The 22,730-nt window shown below is 40.6% G+C and overlaps 1 protein-coding gene across 1 annotated transcript in view; it reads right to left on the reverse strand.

Annotated features, from left to right (window-relative positions):
* LOC140739323 (uncharacterized) overlaps positions 1 to 22,730 on the reverse strand; it is a 145,425-nt gene that overhangs the window by 104,350 nt on the left and 18,345 nt on the right. Inside the window, exon 4 of the mRNA XM_073067506.1 lies at positions 13,436 to 13,480. Within this exon, the coding sequence (XP_072923607.1) occupies positions 13,436 to 13,480 (45 nt within the window). The remainder of the gene's footprint in view (positions 1 to 13,435; positions 13,481 to 22,730) is intronic.

A 22,730-nucleotide genomic window follows, 5' to 3' on the forward strand; every position in this document is an offset into this window, starting at 1 on the left:
CTTATGGTATCACACTTCATGATGAATTTTATGGAAAGTTTACATAAACTTTGTATGCCCTGAATTCCACAGACTGTGTGGAGATCGAATCTAAGAGTTAAAATAATAAAGGAATTCAATAGGGTACATATACAGAAATTATTTCCTCAGGTGGAGAACACAAAGTAAAGGAATATAAACTGAGCAGAGCCAGACAAGAAAGGAGTCTTTTTCATACAGAGCAAAAATCTGGAACACTTTCTCCTCTAAAATAAACTTCCGCAAATTAAATCACTAACTTCCATTTATATAACATGATTAGCATGACAAAAATATCAGAATCCACTTAGTGTTATTAAATAAGAAAACATTTATACCTTGTCATATAAAGAGTCATAAGATATATTTGCTGAGCTTCTTAAAGGAATAAGGAGGTTGTGAGGCAAAGAAAATTAGAGTAGGAATTTCATAGCTCATGGCTTTGGTAGTTGAAGGCAAGACTATTAATAGTGGAGTGCTTACATTTGGAGAGGCTCAGGAGACAAAAATGGGAGGAATTCAGGTTCATTGGAGGGTTGTAGAGGTGGATAAGGAACAGGGAAAGTCAAGCATGTTTGAATTTAGCACATTTGAATTTTAAAAGCTGGTCAGTGCCATACAGGAAAACGAAGATAATGATGATGGGTGCACAGGACACGGAGAAAGTTATGAAATGGGCAGTATATTTACACTGTAATATGAGAAAGGTCAGCCAAGAATATGCTGAAGTAGTCAAATCCAGAAGTCACAAGGTATGGCTGAGTATTTCAGCAGCTGGTAAGTTGAAACATTGGCAGATTTGAGCAACACTACAAGGTGGAAAGTGGTGGTCTTATTAATATTATTGATATAACCTGGTGCAAGTTGTGACAGATGCCAGAGAAAGTAGAATCAGTGACAAGGGAACAGAGCTTGTGATGGAGATTAATGATGCTGGCTTCAACTTTCTCAGTGTGTGATTGGAAAAATTTTGAATCTAACCATCCTTACATAAAGTAGACCGTGAAGGGGCAAAAGACATTCTGGTGAAGATTGCAAGATCAGTATACATGATAAAAATTGTATTTTTTTTGGATGATATCACTGAGGGGCAGCACTTTGATGAGTGACAAAAGGTCATAAACTTTGACCACCTTAGTCTTTATATTTGTGACTGATTCTACCAACTCACTGGTGAGCACATTCTTCCTGCAACTCCCTTGATACTGGCATTGTTCTGAACTATACAATGTCTTCAAAGGGAAATACACAGTTTTTATAAAAGGGGAATAGAACACTACACAACAACATAGATAAATAAATCATTAACAACACAAAAACAGGAAACCCTGAGGTAAATCCGTGGCTGACACCAGAGGTAACTGTGCACAACTGGAGAGAAGAGAATGGAACCAGGTGAGTACAATTCTATCCAACTGGACAATAGTATGGAATTGACAGAGCGGGACACCATAATCAAAAACATCAAAAGTTGCTGCAAGGTCAAGAAGGAATATATTACAGCAGTCACACATTAGTAATTTTGAACAAGACTGGTCAGAGACATTCAAATCTAATAGTTGTGGTAAAGGTGGATCTGAGAGGCCACAAGAAGATCAAAGGTTATAGCAAGGATAGGAAGGTTGGTTTTGAAAACTGTGAAGGTTAATGGTTGGCTTTCAATGGAAGGGATGATTTCAGAAGCCCTGAAGGAGAGCAATGCTACTAATGGAAGGACAAAATAGAAAGGATAATTATCCCACTCCAATCCTGTGCTCTCCGCAGAGTTTAAGTACTAACAATGAAAGAAATTCACTGTTCATAATTAGCTAGTGTGTTCTGTCACTCTGCCACAATGAACAACTATTTTAATGACTAATTATTTTCAACTTCATTCAAAGCCATTGAGTATTGCTCGGTAGTGTCATAATTACTATAACCTAATGATAGCTTCTGGCTATTATTACTGGAATGTTTATGTTAACAACACAACTGATAAAGATAAATGGTTAGAATTGGATTGAGTAATGCTGTTTTTTTGCCTGCTGCATGATCCAACTAGTGAAAAACAGAATTCTGAAAAATTGAGGACTCCAGAGTTGCAGTCTAATATTTGTTCTCAATCTTCCATGTATTTAATATACTAATACTTTCCAGAAGCCACTTGATTAATTTTCAAAATGTGTGCATATGACTTGCACCGTCTACAAGCCATCAATGTAGAAATAAGCATTCTAAAGTCTTTTGAGGTCTACTTATGCATGACCAGAAGGAAGTCTGCCTACACAGGTTTAGGTTTGCATTGGGAACCTGACTTGGTTATGCCTCTTTTAAGATTAATTTCCTTTCATGCTATCCCAACCATCTCTAGGCTTACAATGTGCATTGATTCAGAGGCCCTAGTCACCGATCTCTTATCTCAATTTTCCCCTCATGCCAACTTGCAGCCCTCCCAGTAACTGATCATAAATTTCATCAACCTCTGATCATAACTTCTCCAAACCACTCCTGCAACAATCAATCCCTCCAGTTCCCCTCCATACTCAGTTTTTAGCCCTTGCCCTGAACTATCTAGTAATTAAGACCAATCAGATTCTCTTATGAACCCCTTCCCTCCCTTTTAAACTTGCAAGCTTATCTCACCATTTTGGACCTCTGCCACAATCAGGGCTCATCTAACTTCCTTCCTGCACTCTGCAATGGAGAAGTATCTAAAGAAATGACCCAAGTGTACAGGACTGATTCTTTTCAGTCCTGGGCCTCACTGGCTATGACCACGCCAGTGCAATACCCTTAGATAAAATGTTTGCTGGTCTGGGTCAAGCCATCTGCCTAATGCACCTTTTGGGGCAATGAGCATCTTTAAGCTCAATGTTTTTTTCTGCATATATTGAGAGCTTTTAATTATAAATAGGAAACAGCAATAAATGAGAGCCAATATATCAAAGACCTGAATGCTCTTTCTCAAATCCAGCTGAAATGTGGAACCAATTAAAATTTTTTTTTTGCTGTTACCAAGTTCCATATTCACTGTAATATATCAGACCATAAAAATAGCATTAATAGACTTCTAGTCAGAGGAGCAATCCCAAGTCAACATCAAAAACTGGGACCTAAGGAAGCAATAAAACCTATTTTTGAGTTTTAGGTTACAAATTTTAATTAATTCACCTCATCCTCCACTTGTTTTTGGCAAATTAGTCTTGAACTTCTCATTACTTATGCTGGCTTGTATGGTGTAATAATTGGCTTAACTAGTGCAAACACCCACCCAGTTTTAAATCCAAATTGTGTTCCCATTATTTTGTGAATATTAAAAACCTATGATCAAAGTAGATCCTGACCATTATACTATGTCCACAGACATTGAATCACAATCAGGAGTTATTGCTAACTGTATGTTTGCAGGTCTTCAAGGAGCCTTTGATTCCAAAACATCCTATCAGTATGTCTGAAGCAAGAGGGTAGCCAGTGAAGGAGTGAATCTCTTTAGGAAGCGAAGGAATAAATCGCTGTGTTGAGCCAGGTGACACGGGCAATGTCTCAAATGAATATTTATCATCTGTATTCTCCAAGATTGAGCATTCAGGAAGAGGTACATAGATGACATGGAGCAGAAAGTGTTAGATGTTAGAAGATGCAGAAGCATTGATGAATCTCCAGATGTTTAAGGACTGAGTGAAGAGCCAATGAGATGGCATCTGCTCTGGGCCTGTTGCTCCAGTAGGCAAACTAGAGCGGAACCAAGGTATCTGATATGTTTCATCACCAACCTCTGAAAACACTTCATCACTATGGATATGTGCAACTTGGCGATCGTCCTGGAGGGCAGTTCACCTCGTGCTTCTTGGGCACCAGTGCAAATGACGCCTGCTTGAAGCAGGTGGGTACCACACTGTGCCAAAGCGAGAGGTTAAAGAACAAGTGAACACAGCAGCCAGTTGGTCAGCGCAGGTCTTTAGTATGTGGCTAGGTACCCCATCCGTTCCAGACGTTTCTGAGGATCCATCCTCCGGAAGGCAGCCCGCATTTCAGCTTCAAAGACTGAGATCAGTGGATCATTGGGGGGATGTGGGGGTTTGGGATGGCTTCTCCATGTTCACATGGTCAAAGCCAGCATAAAAGGCATTGAGCTCATCTGAAAGCGAAGCCCTACTGTCTCCCATGTCACTTGGTTCAACGTTGTAGGAGGTGATAGCAGTCAAGGCTTGCCACAGCTGTTGAGTAACTCTCATTGATTCAAGTTTGGTCCAGAATTTCCACTTGGCACATGAGGTGGCTTTCTGGAGACCATATCTGCACCTCTTGTAGTTTTCCTGGTCACCAGATCTGAATGCCTCTGATCTGGTCCTCAGTAGATCTTGGTTCATCCAGGGCTTCTGATTGGGTTTAGTGGAGACACATGCATCTACAGCAGCTTTAATGAAGCCCTTTATAACCATGGTGTATTCACTCAGATCCCTATATGAGTCCTTGAACATGGCCCAGTCCACTGACCCAAACCAATCCTGTAATCGCTCCTCTGCCTCCTGCAACCAACTCTATTGTCCTAACCTCTGGAGCCTTGCTTTTTAGGATCTGGCTTATGCAGGTAGAAGGAGAACAGCCACGTGATCTGATTTACCAAAATGTTGTCTGGGCAAGGAATGGCAGCCATTCCTTATCTTATTATAGCAGTGGTCTAGATAGGACCTCTGGTGCTAGAGTTTATATGCTGGTGATAACTGGGCAGGGTTTTCTTCAAACAAGCCTGGTTGAAGTCTCTGACTATAATTTGAAATGCATTGGGATGGACTGTTTCTTGCTTAAGAATCTGCATTTGCTCTTCATTGCCAGAGCGACTTTTATGCCATGAACATAAATAAAAAACAATAAAAGCAGAAAATGCAGGTAATCAGACAACATCTGTGGAGGGAGAAATTGATTAATGTGTCCAAGTCGATGAAGCTTAACCAGCACTGGCATATTCTACTTGAAAGTTATAATAAAATGCAGTTAAATAGTAGGGACTACCCAATTTACTCAACTCGCACCCAAAGTTCTGCAATCTTTAAGCAATGAATTGTGCCCAAATGATAGGTGTATGTCAGAATCTACACATCTGAGATGCTGCAGCAAGCTTTTCACTGTATCTGTACTTCACTATGCTTGTGCATATAACAATAAACTCGACTTGACATGTGTGAGCAAATGCAGAGGAAACACCATGCCTTGCGTCGTTGGGTACCTAAATCCATTCATCAAGTTATTCTACATATACAATATTCTACATGTACCCTCTGATCTACCAATAAGGGACCTACGTACTTACACAGCTGGCCATGTATTACGGGGGGTGTTAGAGCCCTTTCTTGTAGTGTCATGACATGGATTGCATTCGATGCCTTGTGCTGGGTACGTGACTGGAGCTGGGTCAAAGTCGGTAACACCAGCGGTCAGAAACTTGTTTAGGTTTGAGGCTGGAGCAAAGTCTAAAGGGTTTGTATGCTCAGCTTGTTACAAACTGTAATAGTTGCTCTATCCAAGGGGGGTGCGTCATTGGCAGCAGCATCAGGTGGAATCCAGGGGAAGACCTTGCCCCTGTCCCTCGGGAGAAAATCAGGGCTTAAAATATTTAAGAAAATAATTAAAACAGAACTAAATAGTCCCAAATTCATTAGTAACTGACAGAATAACCACATAGAAATTAATATCCTGTGTATCCCTAGTAAGATGGGGACATTTTTGTGAATAATGTCATTCATACAGGATACCTTTCTGTTTTCTTATTAACGCTAATACATGTGAACCATATGTATCATAATAGGTAACAGAAATGTCATTATAAATGGGTATGAGTAGTGTTACTTTTCCAAATTGGCTACAGGGGTTTTGTGCCCAAGGACTTAGACAGACAGAACAAAACAATTACATACAAGAAAGACAGCTTCGGGCATAAATAACACAGATTAGAGTTGGGCAATTGGTCCAATAAATCTGCAGTGGTAGTTGTATCAGTGATGACAGGAATTCTGCCAAAGATGATTTACATTGCATTGAAAGGATTGCGTGCGAAGCTTGAGCTGACAGTTTTATCGCTGTATCAATAGGTGTACCCGTCAGGCTCACTGAAAACCAGAAAAGCACAGCTGCATTTAGGAGAAAAGAGCACAGTTGTACCGCATTCAAGGGTAGCATCTCTTACTGCTGGTAGAGCAATGGCTTTAATAACTTCATAAGGATTCAGTAAATCCCAATCGACTTGATGCCAAACCTAAGAATTAATTTACAAATTTGATGGATGATCAAAATTAGACCATTAGACCATTAAACCACAAGACATAGGAGCAGAATTAGGCCATTCAGCCCATTAGTCTCTTCCACCATTCCATCCTGGATCCCACTCAACCCCATACACCTGCCTTCTCGCCATATCCTTTGACACCCTGACCGATCAAGAAACTATCACCTTCTGCCTTAAATATACCCACAGACTTGGCCTCCACCACAGTCTATGGCAGAGTATTACACAGACTCACTACTCTGGCTGAAAAAATTTCCTTTTACCTCTGTTCTAAAAGGTTGCCCCTCAATTTTGAGGCTGTGCCCTCTAGCTCTAGATACCCCCACCATAGGAAACATCTTTTCCACATCCACCCTATCTAGTCCTTTCAACATTTGGTAGGTTTCAATGAGATCCCCACATATTCTTCTAAATTCCAGTGAGTACAGGCCTAAATCTGCCAAACGCTCCTCATATGTTAACCCCATTCAGTCCCAGAATCATCGTCATGAACCTTCGCTGGACTCTCCCCAATGACAACACATTCTTTCTGAGATATGGGACCCATAACTGTTGACAATACTCCAAGTGCAGCCTGACTAGTGACTTATAAAGTCTTAGCCTATGTCCTTGCTTTTATATTCTATTCCCATTGAAATAAATACCAATGCTGCACTTGCCTTCTTTACAGCAGACTCAGCCTGTAAATTAACCTTCTGGGAGTCTTGCATGAGGACCCCAAGTCCCTCTGCACCTCCGATGTTTGAACCTTCTCCCCATTTAGATAACAGTTGTACTATTGTTCCTTTTACTAAAATGCATTATCATACATTTCCCAACACTATTCCATCTGTCACTTTTTTGTCCATTCTTATTTGTCTAAGTCCTGCCGCAAATCATTGCTTTTTCAGCACTACCTACCCCTCCACCTATCTTTGTATCATCCACAAACTTTGCCACAAAGCCATCAATTCCATTAGCTAAATTATTGTCAAACAACGTGAAAAGCAGCGATCCCAATACTGACCCCAGAGGAACACCCTAGTCACTGGCAGCCAACCAGAAGCCTCCTTTATCCTCACTCGCTGCCTCCTGCCAGTCAGCATTCCACTATCCATGCCAATATACTTCCTGCAACAGCATAGGTATTTACCTTGTTAAGCAGCCTCATGAGTGGTACCTTATCAAACATCTGAAAATCCAACTAAATCACATCCACTGCCTCTTCTTTGTCCACCTTGCTTGTTACTTCCTCAAATAACTCTAACAGATTTTTTAAGGAAGATTTCCCTTTGCAGAAACCATGCTGACTTTGACTTATTTTATCATCAGTCTCCAAGTACCTCGAAACCTCATCCTTAATAATGGATACCAAAACTTTCCCAGTCACTGAGGTTAGGCTATTGGCCTATAAGTTCCTTTCTTTTGCCTTCCTCCCTTCTTAAAGAGTGGAGTAACACTTGCAATCTTCCAGTCCTCCGGGACCATGCCAGAATCAAGTGATCCTTGGAAGATGATGACCAATGCATCCGTTATCTCTCAAGCAACCTCTCTCAGGGCGCTGGGATGTAGTCCATCTCGGCCAGGTGACTTATGCACCTTAAGGCCTTTCAGTTTGCCTAGCACTTTTTCCTTTGTAATAGCAATGGCACTCACTCCTGCTCCCTGACACTCACTGACTTCTGGCATATAGCTAGTGTCTTCCACAGTGAAGACAGATGCAAAGTGCCCATCAAATTCATCTGGCATTTATTTTGTCCCCATTACTACCTCACCAGCATAATTTTCCAGTGACTCTCACTTCCTCTTTTACTCTTTATATAACTGAAAAAACTTTTAGTATCCTGTTTTCTATTATTGGCTAGTCTGCCCTCATAGTTCATCTTTTCCCTTACAGCTTTTTAAATGGCCTTTTGTTGGATTCTAAGAGCTTCCCAATCATTCAACTTCCCACTCACTTTTGCTACTTTATATGCCCTTTTCTTGGCTTTTATGCAGTCCTTAACTTCCTTTGTCAGCCATGGTTCCTACCTCTGCCATTTGAGAACTTTTCCTCTGCGGGATATATCTACCCTGCTCCACGGTAGAGATCGTTAAGAGCACCAAATTTCTTGGTGTTCACCTGGCGGAGAATCTCACCTGGTCCCTCAACACCAGCTCAATAGCAAAGAAAGCCCAGCAGCCTCTCTACTTTCTGCGAAGGCTGAGGAAAGTCCATCTCCCACCCCCCATCCTCATCACATTCTACAGGGGTTGTACTGAGAGCATCCTGAGCAGCTGCATCACTGCCTGGTTCGGAAATTGCACAATCTCGGATCGCAAGACCCTGCAGTGGATAGTGAGGTCAGCTGAGATGATTATCGGGGTCTCTCTTCCCGCCATCACGGACATTTACACTACACGCTGCATCTGCAAAGCAAACAGCATTATGAAGGACCCCACGCACCCCTCATACAATCTCTTCTCCCTCCTGCCATCTGGGAAAAGGCTCCGAAGCATTCGGGCTCTCACGACCAGACTATGTAACAGTTTCTTCCCCCAAGCTATCAGACTCCTCAGTACCCAGAGCCTGGACTGACACCTTACTGCCCTATTGTCCTGTTTATTATTTATTGTAATGCCTGCACTGTTTTGTGCACTTTATGCAGTCCTGGGTAGGTCTGTAGTCTAGTGTAGTTGTTGTGTTTTTTTTCTCTGTGTTGTTTTTTTACATAGTTCAGTCTAGTTTTTGTACTGTGTCATGTAACACCATGGTCCTGAAAAACGTTGTCTCATTTTTACTATGCACTGTACCAGCAGTTATGGTCGAAATGACAATAAAAGTGACTTGACTTGACTTGACTTGCATCTTGTGAACTATTCCCAGAAACTTCAGCCACCTCTACTCTGCCATCATCCCTACCAGTATCCTCCTCCAATCCACCTGGGCAATCTCCTCTCTCATGCCTCTGTAATTCGCTTTATTCCATTGCGATACTGATACATGTGACTTATGCTTCTCCCTCTCAAATTGTAGTATGAATTCAACCATATTATGATCACTGCCTCCTAAGGGTTCTTTGATATTAAGCTTCCTATTAAGATCTGGGTTATTACACAGCACCCAAAATAAGACAGCCTTTCCCCAAGAAGGCTTAAGCACAAGATGTTCTTAAAAATCCATCTCATAGGCATTCAACAAATTCCCTCTCTTGTGATCTGACACCAACCTAATTTCCCCATCCTCTTGCATATTGAAGTCCCCATTACAATTGTGTCCTTACCCTTATTACATGCCTTTTCCAGCTCCCTTTGCAATCTCAACCCCACATTTTGGCTGCTATTTGGAGGTCTATATAGGATTCCCATAATGGTTTTTTTACCCTTGCAATTTCATAACTCCACCCACAAAGATTCAACATTCTCTGACACTATGTCACCTCTTTCTAAAGATGTAATTCCATTTCTTACTAACAGAGCCACACCACTGACTATGCCTTCCTGCTTATCCTTTCGATGCAAAGTATACCCTTTGTTGTTTTTCAGGACCATGGTGTTACATGACACAGTACAAAAACTAGACTGAACTACGTAAAAAAAAACACAGAGAAAGCTACACTAGACTACAGACCTACCCAGGACTACATAAAGTGCACAAAAACAGTGCAGGCATTACAATAAATAATAAACAGGACAATAGGGCAAGGTGTCAGTCCAGGCTTCGGGTACTGAGGAGTCTGATAGCTTGGGGGAAGAAACTGTTACATAGTCTGGTCGTGAGAGCCCGAATGCTTCGGAGCCTTTTCCCAGACGGCAGGAGGGAGAAGAGATTGTATGAGGGGTGTGTGGGGTCCTTCATAATGTTGTTTCCTTTGCGGATGCAGCGTGTAATGTAATTGTCCGTATTGGCGGGAACAGAGACTTTCTTCCCACTCAGAGACACTCAGTAAGTGTGTAGACAGTGTTAGTACCCAAAGAACAGTTATATCACGGCCTAACCAGAAGCCCTGGCTGAATGCAGAGGTGCAGTCACTACTAAAAGTCTGGGATGCTGTTTTCACATTCCATGACAGAACTGCTCTCAGAGCAGCTAGGAGAAAGCTCATCTTAGATGGGCATTACTGACTGTACAATGAAGAACAGTGTTGACGGTACTAGAGATACGTCCCTCCCTGACACTCTAAACAACTTTATGCACACTTTTGAGGCATGCAGCACAACACCGGCCACGAAAGCTGCCCTCCTCCCAGGTGAGCTGCCATTGTCTGCAAAAGCAGCAGATGTGAGAGGGACTCTGCAGAAAGTCAATCCAGCCAGACTAGACAACCTTCCAGACTGAGTACTCGGGGAGTGTGCTCACCAGCTCACTGATGGCTTCATGGACATCTTCAACATCAAGGCTGCTGTCATGTGTGGTACCTTATCAAACATCCTCTGAAAATCCAAGTAAATCACATCCACTGCCTCTTCTTTATCCACCTTGCATGTTACTTCCTCAAAGAACTCTAACAGATTTTTTAGGGAAGATTTCTCTTTCCAGAAACCAACAATTTCTCAATCACTGAGGTTAGGTTAATAGGCCTATGATTTCCTTTCTTTTGTCTTCCTCCTTTCTTAAAGAGTGGAGTGACATTTGCAATCTTCTAGTCCTTGAGGACCATGCCAGAATCAAGTGATTCTTGGAAGAAGATGACCAATGCATCCGTTATCTCTTCAGCAACCCCTCTCAGGACTCTGGGATGTAGCTCATCTGGTCCAGATGACTTATCCACCTTTGAGTTTGCCTAGCACTTTTTCCTTTGTAATAACAATGGCACTCACTCCTACTCCTTGAATCTCCTTATATCTTTGCCAGAAAATAACCTATCCCAATTCATATTTGTCAGATCCCTTCTGCTACTATTAAAGTTCTTCAATTTATTATCTCAACCCAATGACTGAACCTACCCATCTCTATAATTCCCTTGAAACTAATAGCATTGTGATCACTAGATGTGTACACAAACCTCTAAACCCGGCCTCTAATAGGAGATCATACTCTCGCTAGTTGGGAACACTATGTTTTGATTAAAGAAACTTTCCTGGACACACTTGACAAACTTTGTCCCATCCAGCCCTTTTACAGAATGGAAGTCCCAGTCAATAAGTGGAAAGTTAAAGTCACCTACTATCACAACCTTATGTTTCTTGCAACAGTCCGTCATCTCTCTACAAATCTGCTCCTCTAAATCCTGCGGACTTTTGGGTGGTCTATAGTATAGCCCCATCAATATGGTCATACCTTTCTTATTCCTCAGTTCCACCCATAAAACCTCAGATCAGCTGTCCAGCCTGTCTGAGCATTGCTATGACATTTTCCAAGTCTAGCAATGCCAACCTTTCCTCTTTAATCTCTCCCATTCTACCACCCTAGAACACTAAGCTGCCAATCTTGCCCCTCCTGCAACTGTCACTACTGGCTACAATGTCATAACTCCACATACTGATCCGTGCCCTAAGCTCATCTACTTTTCCTACAATACTCTTTCCACCGAAATATACACAACTTAGGACATTAGTCCCACCGTGCTCAAACTTATGATTCCTGACTTTGTATTTTAGGCTTTGCAACATTTTTCCCCACAACCACTCCACTATCTGCCCTGGAGCCCTGGTTCCCATTCCCCCTCCACCTCTAGTTTAAATCCACCCTCCCCCCCTCCAACCTTGCAGCACTAGCAAACATTCCCACTAGGATATAAGGATATTAGTCCCCCTCCAGTTCAGTTGCAAACTGTCCCATCTATGCAAATCCCAACTTCCCCAGAAGAGAGCACAATGATCCAAAAATCTGAAGCCCTCCCTCCTGCAGATCTCTTTATGCATGTGTAAACTGTATGATCTGCTTACGTCTGGCCTCACTGGCCCCTGGCACGTGTAGCAATTCTGAGATCACAACCCTACAGGTTCTGTCCTTTGATTTAGCATCTAACTCCCTGAACTCAATTTGCAAGACCTTGTCAGCCTTCCTACCCATGTCATTGGTACCATCATGGACCACAGCCTCTGGCTGCTCACCCTCCCACTCAAGAATGCTGTGGACTTGATCTGAGTCATCTCTGACCTTGGTACCCAGAACATCCGGGAGTCTTATTCTCATCTATAGAACCTCCTGTCTGTTACCCTAACCGATGAATCACCTATCGCTACAGCTCACCTTCGTCCCCACCTTTTGTTCTGAGACAAGGAGCCAGATTCAGTGCCAGAGACCTGACTGCTGTAGCTTTCCTCTGCTAGGCCACCCTCCCCCCCAACAGTATCCAAAGTGAAATACCTCTTATCAAGAGGAATGGCCACAGCCATTCCATATTGACTGCCCATCCCTTTGCCCCTCCTGACAGATACCCAGCTACCTGTGTCTAGATCTTGAGTGTAACTACCTCCTTAGATCACCTGTTGGTCAATCCCTCATCCTCCCGAATGCTCCAAGTTTATCCAGTTCCAGCTCCAATTCGTTAGAAGGTCTGAAAGAAGCTGCAGCTGGATACACTTCTTGCAGTTGCAGAGGTCTCCCCGCCTTCCCACACCCCACATTCCACTATCCTGTCTGTCCCTACTGCTGTAACTGTGCCTCAAGAAAGAAAGAATTAAACAAAAAAAACCTACCTCTCCAGCACCCGCTTATTAGGGTCATTCCTGGACCTGCCTGCTTGGCTAGGAGGGGATGGAAAGGACATCTGGCAGTACGTATCGTCCTTGCACTCCACCTGGCTATGCTTTGCCTCATCTCCACAGTGAAGGCAACCCTACAAAAAACTGACAGGCTTGTTCTGAGCAGCCGTCACCGAGCGTGGAAGAAAGGGCAAAGATCTCAAATTCTTTACTTTGTTCAATTGCTGAAATTGCTCACTTCCTGAAGAGGTGACTTTGGCAGCAGCAATTTATTTCTCCTCTTCTGACTTACCTCTAGGGCGCTGCAAGTGTACAACCATTCAGACCGAGGTCACAGACACAGGAAAGGGGTAAAAAAAATGGCTACATCTAAAATGTGGAGAAAATGCCTGCATTAAACAGAAATACCTGTAGGAGAGATTTGAAGAACAAACTGCAAAATCAGGTTCAAAGCTGTTTTCTTCTGAGAATGGCAGGAGAAGTCATGTAATTCACCACACCATATGTACATGCCAAGGAAAACAGTAATTCGAATACAAAACTTACCAGTGGCTCCTCTTCTTCCTGTTTTGCCTCGCTTCCCTGGGGGACCTAAGGGTAAAGATCGAAGAGAATCAACTTCTGTTCACTGTTGGATCTAAGGAATGTTTTCTTTAATTCCATTATCGAACCCTGTGGCATTTCTCCCTTCAGAACTGAATACTTTCAACTAGAGTTACAGTACATACCATCTGGCTTCTGCAGACTGCAGAGCAGGTACTCTGTTGATTGTGCATTCCTGGGAGTTATAGCTAAAGTTTATTATCATAAATTAGTTTGGTCAAAGAATGGAGAATTGTTTGTAAACATCAAAATTATAACTAAACTACTGCTGCTCACAGATGAATCTCATGAAGGAAATTTTTAATCTGCTCCACCTTCCAGAAACACAACCCATGGAATTCCTTACAAATGCTACTTTCTACAGCAGTTTTGGCAAAATAATCATAGAAAAGCAGTATTAGGTCTCAAATATTTTCTGAACATAGTAAGTGGACAAGAAAAAACCTTTCTGCCACTGAAAGTCCATTTTATTGCCAGCCGAGGCAAATTCTTCAAAGTAACAGATTACTTGTAATTTGGCTTTGTTTTAACTTCTTTTAATCAATCATTTGTGTTTTTTTTGTTAAACGTGACATAATTATGTGCAGAAATCTATCCTCAGCTAAATGACGGATCACAGTCGATTCAGCCTATTTACCAACATATGGTGTTCATCTAAAACATATTATTGAACACCTATGCAGAATATGTAAACCAAACAACAACAAGTTCACAGAGAGATGATGCAAGTTCAGATTCCATATGGACTGAAGCTTGTTCACCAAATTATTTTGTCACACTAGCAAATTGCAGAGCAGTTCACTGGAAATAATTTTTCTTTTCGCTGGTAATGAAAGAAGCTAATTTTCCACTAGGAATCCCCATTTTCCTGGGAGAGAAACCCACAGTTAAAACATGGGATACAAATGGCACGTGGATGCTGCCCGAAGTCTTAATTTGTGAAAATCTCACTGTTTGATGGGCTGCTGAGGATTTTTCTTTGCATTTAATTTTTCATGCTTTCTGTGGTTATTACAATTTTTTATTTTAATATTGTAATTTTTGAACTTGATAGAATTGAGTATGGTAAACCTTTATATGCATAATTATTTCAGTTTTGTTTTATTACAAATTTTCTTTTCAAAGGTCTCTTTTGAGGCATCATTCAGTTGTAGAGACTTGCTGCTGTTTAATATCATAATTATTACTGTCTATTTGCATTTCATTTAGTTTCAGCATCTGGCATTACGTTACAATCATTTTGATAGGATGGGGGATACACTTGGGGTGGCAGGTTGGAGAAACATTGCTACCAAAGGAGGTGTAAAGTGCTTCTTTCCTTCGCTAGTCTGCAGATCACCCTGGGGCGAGGTGTAGTACCTGCTTCGCGCCCCCCCCCCCCCCCCGAATCAGGGTCACGTGAAGCCATGGGAGCAGGTGGTGGATAGTTGTATGAACAGCTACTGCATGTCACAAGGCCTGGTTATGCGACCACTGACACCAGGCAGAAAATCTTGGAAGAGTATTGATAATGGTTGGGGTCCCCATCTGTAAAGGCATTGCCCAGAAGAAGGCAATGACAATGGAGTTTTGGCCTGAAACGTCAACTGTTGACTCTTTTCCATAGATGCTGCCTGGCCTGCTGAGCTCCTCCAGTATTTTGTGTGTATTACTTTGATTTCCAGCATCTACAGAATTTTCTCTTGTTTGTGAGAAGGCAATGGCAAACCACTTCTGTAGACTAATTTGCCAGGAACAATCATGGTCAAAGACTATGATCGTGCACGTCATACAACACAGTACATAACAATACCGATGGGAGATACAGTGTGTACAAAGAGAGGTTCCCTCCAGTTTTAAAAATATTATATCGCTTGGTAGAATTGATTCCAACAGGGTGTGAATCATAGTGGTTGCAGTGTAACAATGTTAGACTACAGGTAAAACTACAGTCGGAATTCTGAAACTAAAATATAAACATCTGTTTTCAGTGGAATATTTTGTATGAAAATATTCGAATATGTTGTGATATTATCTGAGCAAATTTGTTTATCAGACAGGAAGAAACAAAATTGGAAAAGATAAGAGCCAAGAAATTTGGATGCATTCTTTTTCCCTGGTTACTGATCTGAAAACCAATTACTGTATTTCCAAAGGGGAAAAAAAGCTGTGGCCGTTAACACATTGAATTGTGTCACTCTGTAGGGTGCTCTATAAAGGGAAGCAGGAACATAGAAGCGTGCATTGTTGCTTCAGACAGTGTGAATGATTGTCAGGAGTTGCAGTTGACTGGATCCACACCACAGGATCGGGTTTGGGAAATCCTGCTGGAATTAGGTGAATAATTGCAACAATATTCACAAAACACCACTGTGTGCTGTGGAAGAGGGAATAAATGTTTAGGGGGTTGGATGGGTTGCCATTAAATGGACTGCTTCAAGCAGGTTGGAATTAAGCTTCTTGAGCGTTGTTCAAAGTACTGAAGGCTGTAATGTGCATAGTTGGACATTGAGCCTGCATTGGGCTTCATTGGAGCATTGTAACAGGCAGAGGACAGAGGAGCAGGATGAAAAATTGAAGTGACTGGCAATAGGAAACTCGGGAGTCACCCCTCCAGACTGCAAAGCCATCTTCCAATTTGTGTTTGAATTTTCTACAATAGAGGAGACTACATTAGAGTACAAAGGCATCCATCAGTGAGTTCCTCACCATCCAGGACATGCCCTCTTCTCATGTCTGCCATTAGTGAGGAGATGCACACTCAACACTTCAGGAACAGCTTCTCCCCTCCACCCTCAGATTCCTGAATGGTCCTTGAACACTACTTCACTATTTTGCTTTCTTTATGCACCACTTTATTATATATTCCTAATGATAAATTATAATTTGTCTTGCCCTGTATTGCTGTTACAAAGCAACAAATTTCACGAGATACCCTGGTGATGATAAAACCCGATTCTGATTCTGACATTGTGAGCATCAAATGGAGAAGACGAAAGTGGAAGTGGTGAACTTCACCTGTAAGGAGCTTTTGGGCCTACTGTTTGGTGGAAAGGGAAGAGATAAAAAGAGAGTGATAAAAAAAAACAAATAAAACAAAATGTACACAGCAAAATATGGAATTTCCAAAGCACTCAAATGATTACCTAAAGGAATTCATTAAGACAATTGGAAGTGTGTGATGGTAGTTAGCAACCTGCTGTGAAAATATATGATGCCACTTTTAAAATAACATAGAATGATTTCAGTATAAATTAGTTCAGGGAAAATGAGTTGAAGCTCAAAGAAAGAAATTAATATTTACAATTCGTAATAATAATTTAACATGGGTTGAACCTTGAATGGGTCATAAATTGACTTGCTGTGGACAGGAAGTAATTTACAGTAAAACCCATGTATGCACCTATTAAAAGGCATTTGAACTATCTGAGCTAAGATGTAGCAGAAATGGGCAAATGATGACAGTAAATACAACATACAGAAATGTAATATACAAAAAGTATCCTGGCCTATGCAAGGAACAACATCGTAACATTGGTGTATGAATCTATTATGCTGCTCTTCATCTCACAAGTAACTTCACTTAAAAATGACTCTGAAAATCAAAATCCAGAGCAACATAATCAAAAGTTGCAATGTAATTAAAATTAAAAAGAGAAAACAATAGAAAGAGAAAGAGTGTCTGGTCTTCAGGTCTGCCCCATCATTCAAAACAATCATGATTTTTGGTCCCAGCACTCAGCCCCTTTTCTGTCAATTCCACAAAGCCCTCAATTCTCCAATCTCCCACAAAATATCTACATCCACTTTAAATATTTCCAGTGATCTAGCCTCCACAACTCCTTTGCTTAAAGAATTTCAGAGATTCCTGTCATTCTGCAAGAAGAAATTCCTAGAGGTCTCAGTTTTAGAAGAGATCCACATTCAACTATCAAGGGCACAACTTCAAGATTGGAGTTGAAGGACGTCCATTTAGAACAGAGTTGCAGAGAAATTACTTTAGTCGAGGGTGGTACATCTGTGGATTTTATTGCCATGAGCGGCTGTGGAGGCCAAGTCATTGGGTGCATTTAAGACAGAGATAGATAGGTTCTTGATTAGCCAGGACATCAAAGGATATGGGGTGAAGGCAGAGGACTGGGGATGACTGGAAGAATTGGACCAGCCCATGACTGAATAGCGGAGCAGACTCAATGGGCTGGAAGGCCTACTTCTGCTCCTATATCCTATGGTCTAACTCTGTCCCTTGTTGAGACTTTTCCATTGGTGCAAACATAACAATGTCAAATTTGTCATACCTTCCTTAAGAATTTATTTCAAGACCATCCCACTTTTGTCTAAACTTCAAAGAATACTTATCTGTTTCAGTCATTTCTGAAAATAACAACTTTCTTATCCCAGCAATTCTATCCAAACTATTTCCATGTCAGGATCCACTGTCTCTTTAGCAATACTCAATATTGCATTGATATATTCTTGAATAACAATGCTATCTCTCCTCCTTTCCCATTTTGCTGATTTTCTTAGATCACTGAATAACTTGGAATATTGAATTCCTGGTCTTAGATAGCCTGTAACTGCTCTAATAGTAAGTAAAATCAAACTGACTTACCTGCTTATGCTGTTAACTCATCTATCTTGTTACAAATGAAGTATTCATTCCAGTGAAGAGCCATAGTTTTACATGTTACAAGTTTTGCTCTAGATTCACTCTCTCCTGCGCAATTTTTCATATATTTCTGCCTCTTCCTATCAGGCTTGGATTTTCATTCTCCGCTGCCATTCCAATGGCACTGGGGCCAATACTTCATCAATCAGAATCTATTTCTCCCACACCAAACTTTGATTCGCTTGTTTACTTCTCTAATTATATTTAGCCTCTGGAAATCTGGCTGTCGCTCAGGTAGTAATCCAGAGATTATGATCACGCATCATTGTCTTGAAGATTATTCATAATCTCTCAGCAAAACCAATTTGTTCAACGTGGCCATGTTGTTTAAGAGCACTCAGCCAAGTTCCACCTATTATGTCATAGGCATTTAGCCAATGAGAGGATGACATGCAAAAACAGCATTAACACCCTCATTCCCAGAAATGTATCCTGATTGATAATAATCTAATTGTCGGAATCACTAGCCAGCAAAAGATGTACACCAGCTTGTAGCAGAAAAGATAGACAATGGCTGAAGATCCCAATACGATAGAGCAAAATGTAGTACAAGTGCCTCTATAGATATTCCAAAGCCATCTTAGGAAAGTAAGAGTTTCTGGTAATGAAGTAATAAGAAGTGCATTTGAAAAGAGTTCAATGATAATGGGCAATTCAAGTGACCCCACAGCTGTTATGCTTGATTTCTACATGATTGTGGATAATATTTGATTGAATATTTCAGAGGAATAAAACTTAATTGAGTAGTAGAGGATGATTGAGGCATCTTGGCTCAAAACATCAACTGTTCATTTCCCTCTTTAGATGCTGCCTGACCTCCTGAGTTCCTCCATATTCTTATATGTGTTGCTCAAGATTTTGATCATCTGCAGAATCTCTATTGGTAGAATAGTGGACCAAGATTGAGGGTTTTATTGTTTTTTTGTTCCTAGCTCCACAATGCCAAATTTTAACAAAGGAACAGGAAAACTTTTCTGAAGCAACTAATTAATTTCTGAAATCTGTTTAAGTACTTGCCCATTTATATCCAAAGAGCTTGATTTAAATTTCTTGCAAATGCTAGCCCTCAGAGCATTGTTACTGTGTTTGCATCAAACAATGTTATTAAACAATTTCTCAAAAGACAAAAGAATCTAAATTTATATTTGATTGCTAATTTTCAGTTGGAGTTAAGCTAACTGTTTGATTTCATTCATTAGTGTACATTTGGAAGTGTGTGCATGTTGTTCTGTTCAGTACGTCTTCTCATTTACAAGGCCAGTATTACAAGTACAAGTATTCAGGAAGCAAAATACCATTGATCAGAAATCATTAATATTTCTGAGTGTCCATTAAAGAGAATTCTATACACTTAAGAAACAAATCCAAATAAAACCGCATGAAAATGAATTATCTGAATTCAAAACAGTAGTTAAAATTGTACCCAGTGTCTCCAACACTGATATATTATAAAACAGGAATACAAGTAAAAGGAAACAGAATAAAAGAGAAGATGAACAAAAAATGGATTTGACTAATGCTGTCTTTAAATAGTACTAGCAAAAATTAAATGGAAGTGGCCAACCTCTATTTCCATTATCACCTTTTGCTTAACCTTAATTTTATTTGTAAAAGAAACCAATGGTGTATTTATGCCCCAACCTATCCATGGAGAATTAATTTTATAAGATGAAGTATTGGTTTGAATTAAAGTCAAATATTCAGCATTCTCAAAGATTGGCATTAATAAGAGACACAAACATTATAACTAATACCAAGCCTAATATGTCTTCAAAGTTTGCTGATTTATTTTTTTAATATGCATGTTTGGAAGTCAAATTGTTCTACTGCTGGAGGCTCAATCTTGATCTTATTATTTGCTCATGACATACCATGACTCAGCTCAAGTCAATTTCTTAAGCCACTCTGCTGAGTATTTTATTACCTGATTTGCATTTAACAGGAAGCTTCTGTTAAACTTGCATCTTAAAATGCTTGAGAAAGATCAGCAACCATATCCCCTGTAAAGTGAATAGTAATGAGAATCTATGACCTAAAAAGTCTTGAATTATATTTAACTACTAGTGTCCTGACGAAGGGTCTCGGCCTGAAATGGCAACAGTGCTTCTTCCTGTAGATGCTGCCTGGCCTGCTGAGTTCCACCAGCATTTTGTGTGTGTTGCTTGAATTTCCAGCATCTATAGATCTCTTCGTGTTTGAGTCAAAAGTATTTTTGAGCTTCAAAGTGCAAGATAAATTAAGTAGCTTGTTTTAAAACAATGTGTTCATCAGTTTCCTATTTGGTTTTATAATAGTTGTTAATGTTAATCTGTGATTTTTTGAAGTGTTGTATTCATGTTAGAAACCACCTTTCATTACCCTTTAATAATTGTAAATCTTTATTCTAAAAAATAAAAAAGATTACATCCTTCTTGTAAATGGGATGGAAACTCCCATTCAACCACACACTTAGAATAATTTCTATGATGGAAAAGGCACAAGCTAGAAACGTGCTTTTGTTGTCTAATAGGGTTGGTGTGTAGCAGTATTTTATTAAATATACACCCAGCCATACATTCTTCTGCGTTTCAGGGTATGTTGAAGAAATACCTGGTCTCAGTTTTAGCCACGTGCATTTGATTAGGCTGCGACAACATAATCTTCCACTTATAGAACTCCATGTCAGTACATTCTCTTATTGAAAAAGACCCAATTCTTGATGTGTAAGAAATTGTTTAAGAAGGCACAGCTGAGCTAAGGCTACTTGTTACCTGTTCTCGATACATCTTCAGACTTGTTTCAGGTTTTAGAAAAATTCACTGACAATTGTATTTACTAAGCCTTTTCCTGCATTTAACATCATTGTTACAAACAGTCAATTATTCACAAAGGACTTTCTAGTGAGGATTCTACATCCATCCAAGAAAGAGACAAGCACAGACTGTAAACTTCAAATTCTTGCAGAGGTCAGACCCATACAAACCAAATGGGTTGCACCTCAACAGAACGGAGGGAATTATTGGGGGATCAGAGGTGGAGAAGGCCAGCAACTTTACATTCCTTGGTGTTATAATTTCAGAAGTGTTGGCACATGGCCAAGTGGTTAAGGTGTTAGTCTAGTGATCTGAAGGTCACTAGTTCGAGCCTCAGCTAAGGCAGTGTATCGTGTCCTTGAGCAAGGCACTTAACAACACATTGCTCTATGGCGACACTGGTGCCAAGCTGTATCGGCCCTTGCCCTTCCCTTGGACAACATCGGTGGCATGGAGAGGGGAGACTTGCAGCATGGGCAACAGGCGGTCTCCCATACAGCCCTGCCCAAGCCTGCACCCTGGAAACTTTCCAAGGCGCAAATCCATGGACTCCTGAGACTAACGGATGCCTATTATTATAATTTCAGAAGATCAGTCCTGGCTCCAGCACATAAATGAAATTACAACGAAAACATGGGAATGCCTCTACTTTCTTATAAGTTTGTGAAGATTTGGCATATCATTTAAAACTCTGACAAACTTCTATAGATATGTGGGGAGTACATTGACAGGTTGCATTATGGCCTGTACAGAAACACCAATGCCCTTGAATAGAAGTGCCCACGAAAAGTTGTGGATACGGCTCAGTCCATCACAAATAAAGCCTTCTCTCCCACCACTGAGCACATCTACACCGAGCGCTGTCGCAGGATCCATCATCAAACCCCACCACCACCCAGGTCACGCTCCCCAGGATGAAGGTACAGGAGTCTCAGGACCCACACCACCAGATTTAGAAACAGTTATTACCCCTTCAACCATCAGGCTCTTGAACCAGAGGGGATAACTTTACCCAACTTCACTCACCCCATCACTGAGATGTTCCCACAACCTATGGACTCACTTTCAAGGACTATTCATCTCTTGTTCTTGATATTTATTGCTTGAATATTATTCTTTTTGTATTTGCACATTGTTACCTTTTGCATATTGGTGGGGGTGGTCTTTCATTGATTCTATTGTATTTCTTGTATTTACTGTGAATGTCTGCAAGAAAATGAATCAGGCTTGTTTATGGGGACATAGGTACTTTGGTAATAAGTTTACTTTGAACTTTGAACATTGCTGTCAGAGCGGTTGAGTTTGATCATACGATGGAGGAGGGTTTAAATTACAAGTTGGGTGGAGATGGGAATCGAGTGTAGCTTTAGAAAAGAACAAAGCACAAAGGATAGAGAAGGTAAGATAACATCAGAGTAAAATGTAGCTCAGTATTAAATCATACAGTATCTTAGCGTTTCATTCTCCCTTAACAGAGCAAGTTTACTGTGGAAAGTATGGTGTCAGAAAGCTTCGAAAATAAGATTAGCATTTGATATTTAAGAAGTTTTTAATTACAGCAATTAAGTGCCTGGTCCAGATACTTTTCAGTAAATGAAAAGAAAAAAATCTGCATATAGTGGAAGCATTAAATAAAAACAAAAATGCTAGAACCACCAGGCAAGTCAGATATCATCGGTGGACATGGAAACTGAATTGATGTACCAGGCAGAAGGAACTGGAACAGGAAGAAAACAGGTTAGTTTGAATGCACAGGGCGAAAGTGTTAGATAACACAAAGAGAACATTTCTGATAGGG

The sequence above is a fragment of the Hemitrygon akajei genome, chromosome 15 (assembly GCF_048418815.1).
Source record: "Hemitrygon akajei chromosome 15, sHemAka1.3, whole genome shotgun sequence".
Taxonomy (NCBI): domain Eukaryota; kingdom Metazoa; phylum Chordata; class Chondrichthyes; order Myliobatiformes; family Dasyatidae; genus Hemitrygon; species Hemitrygon akajei.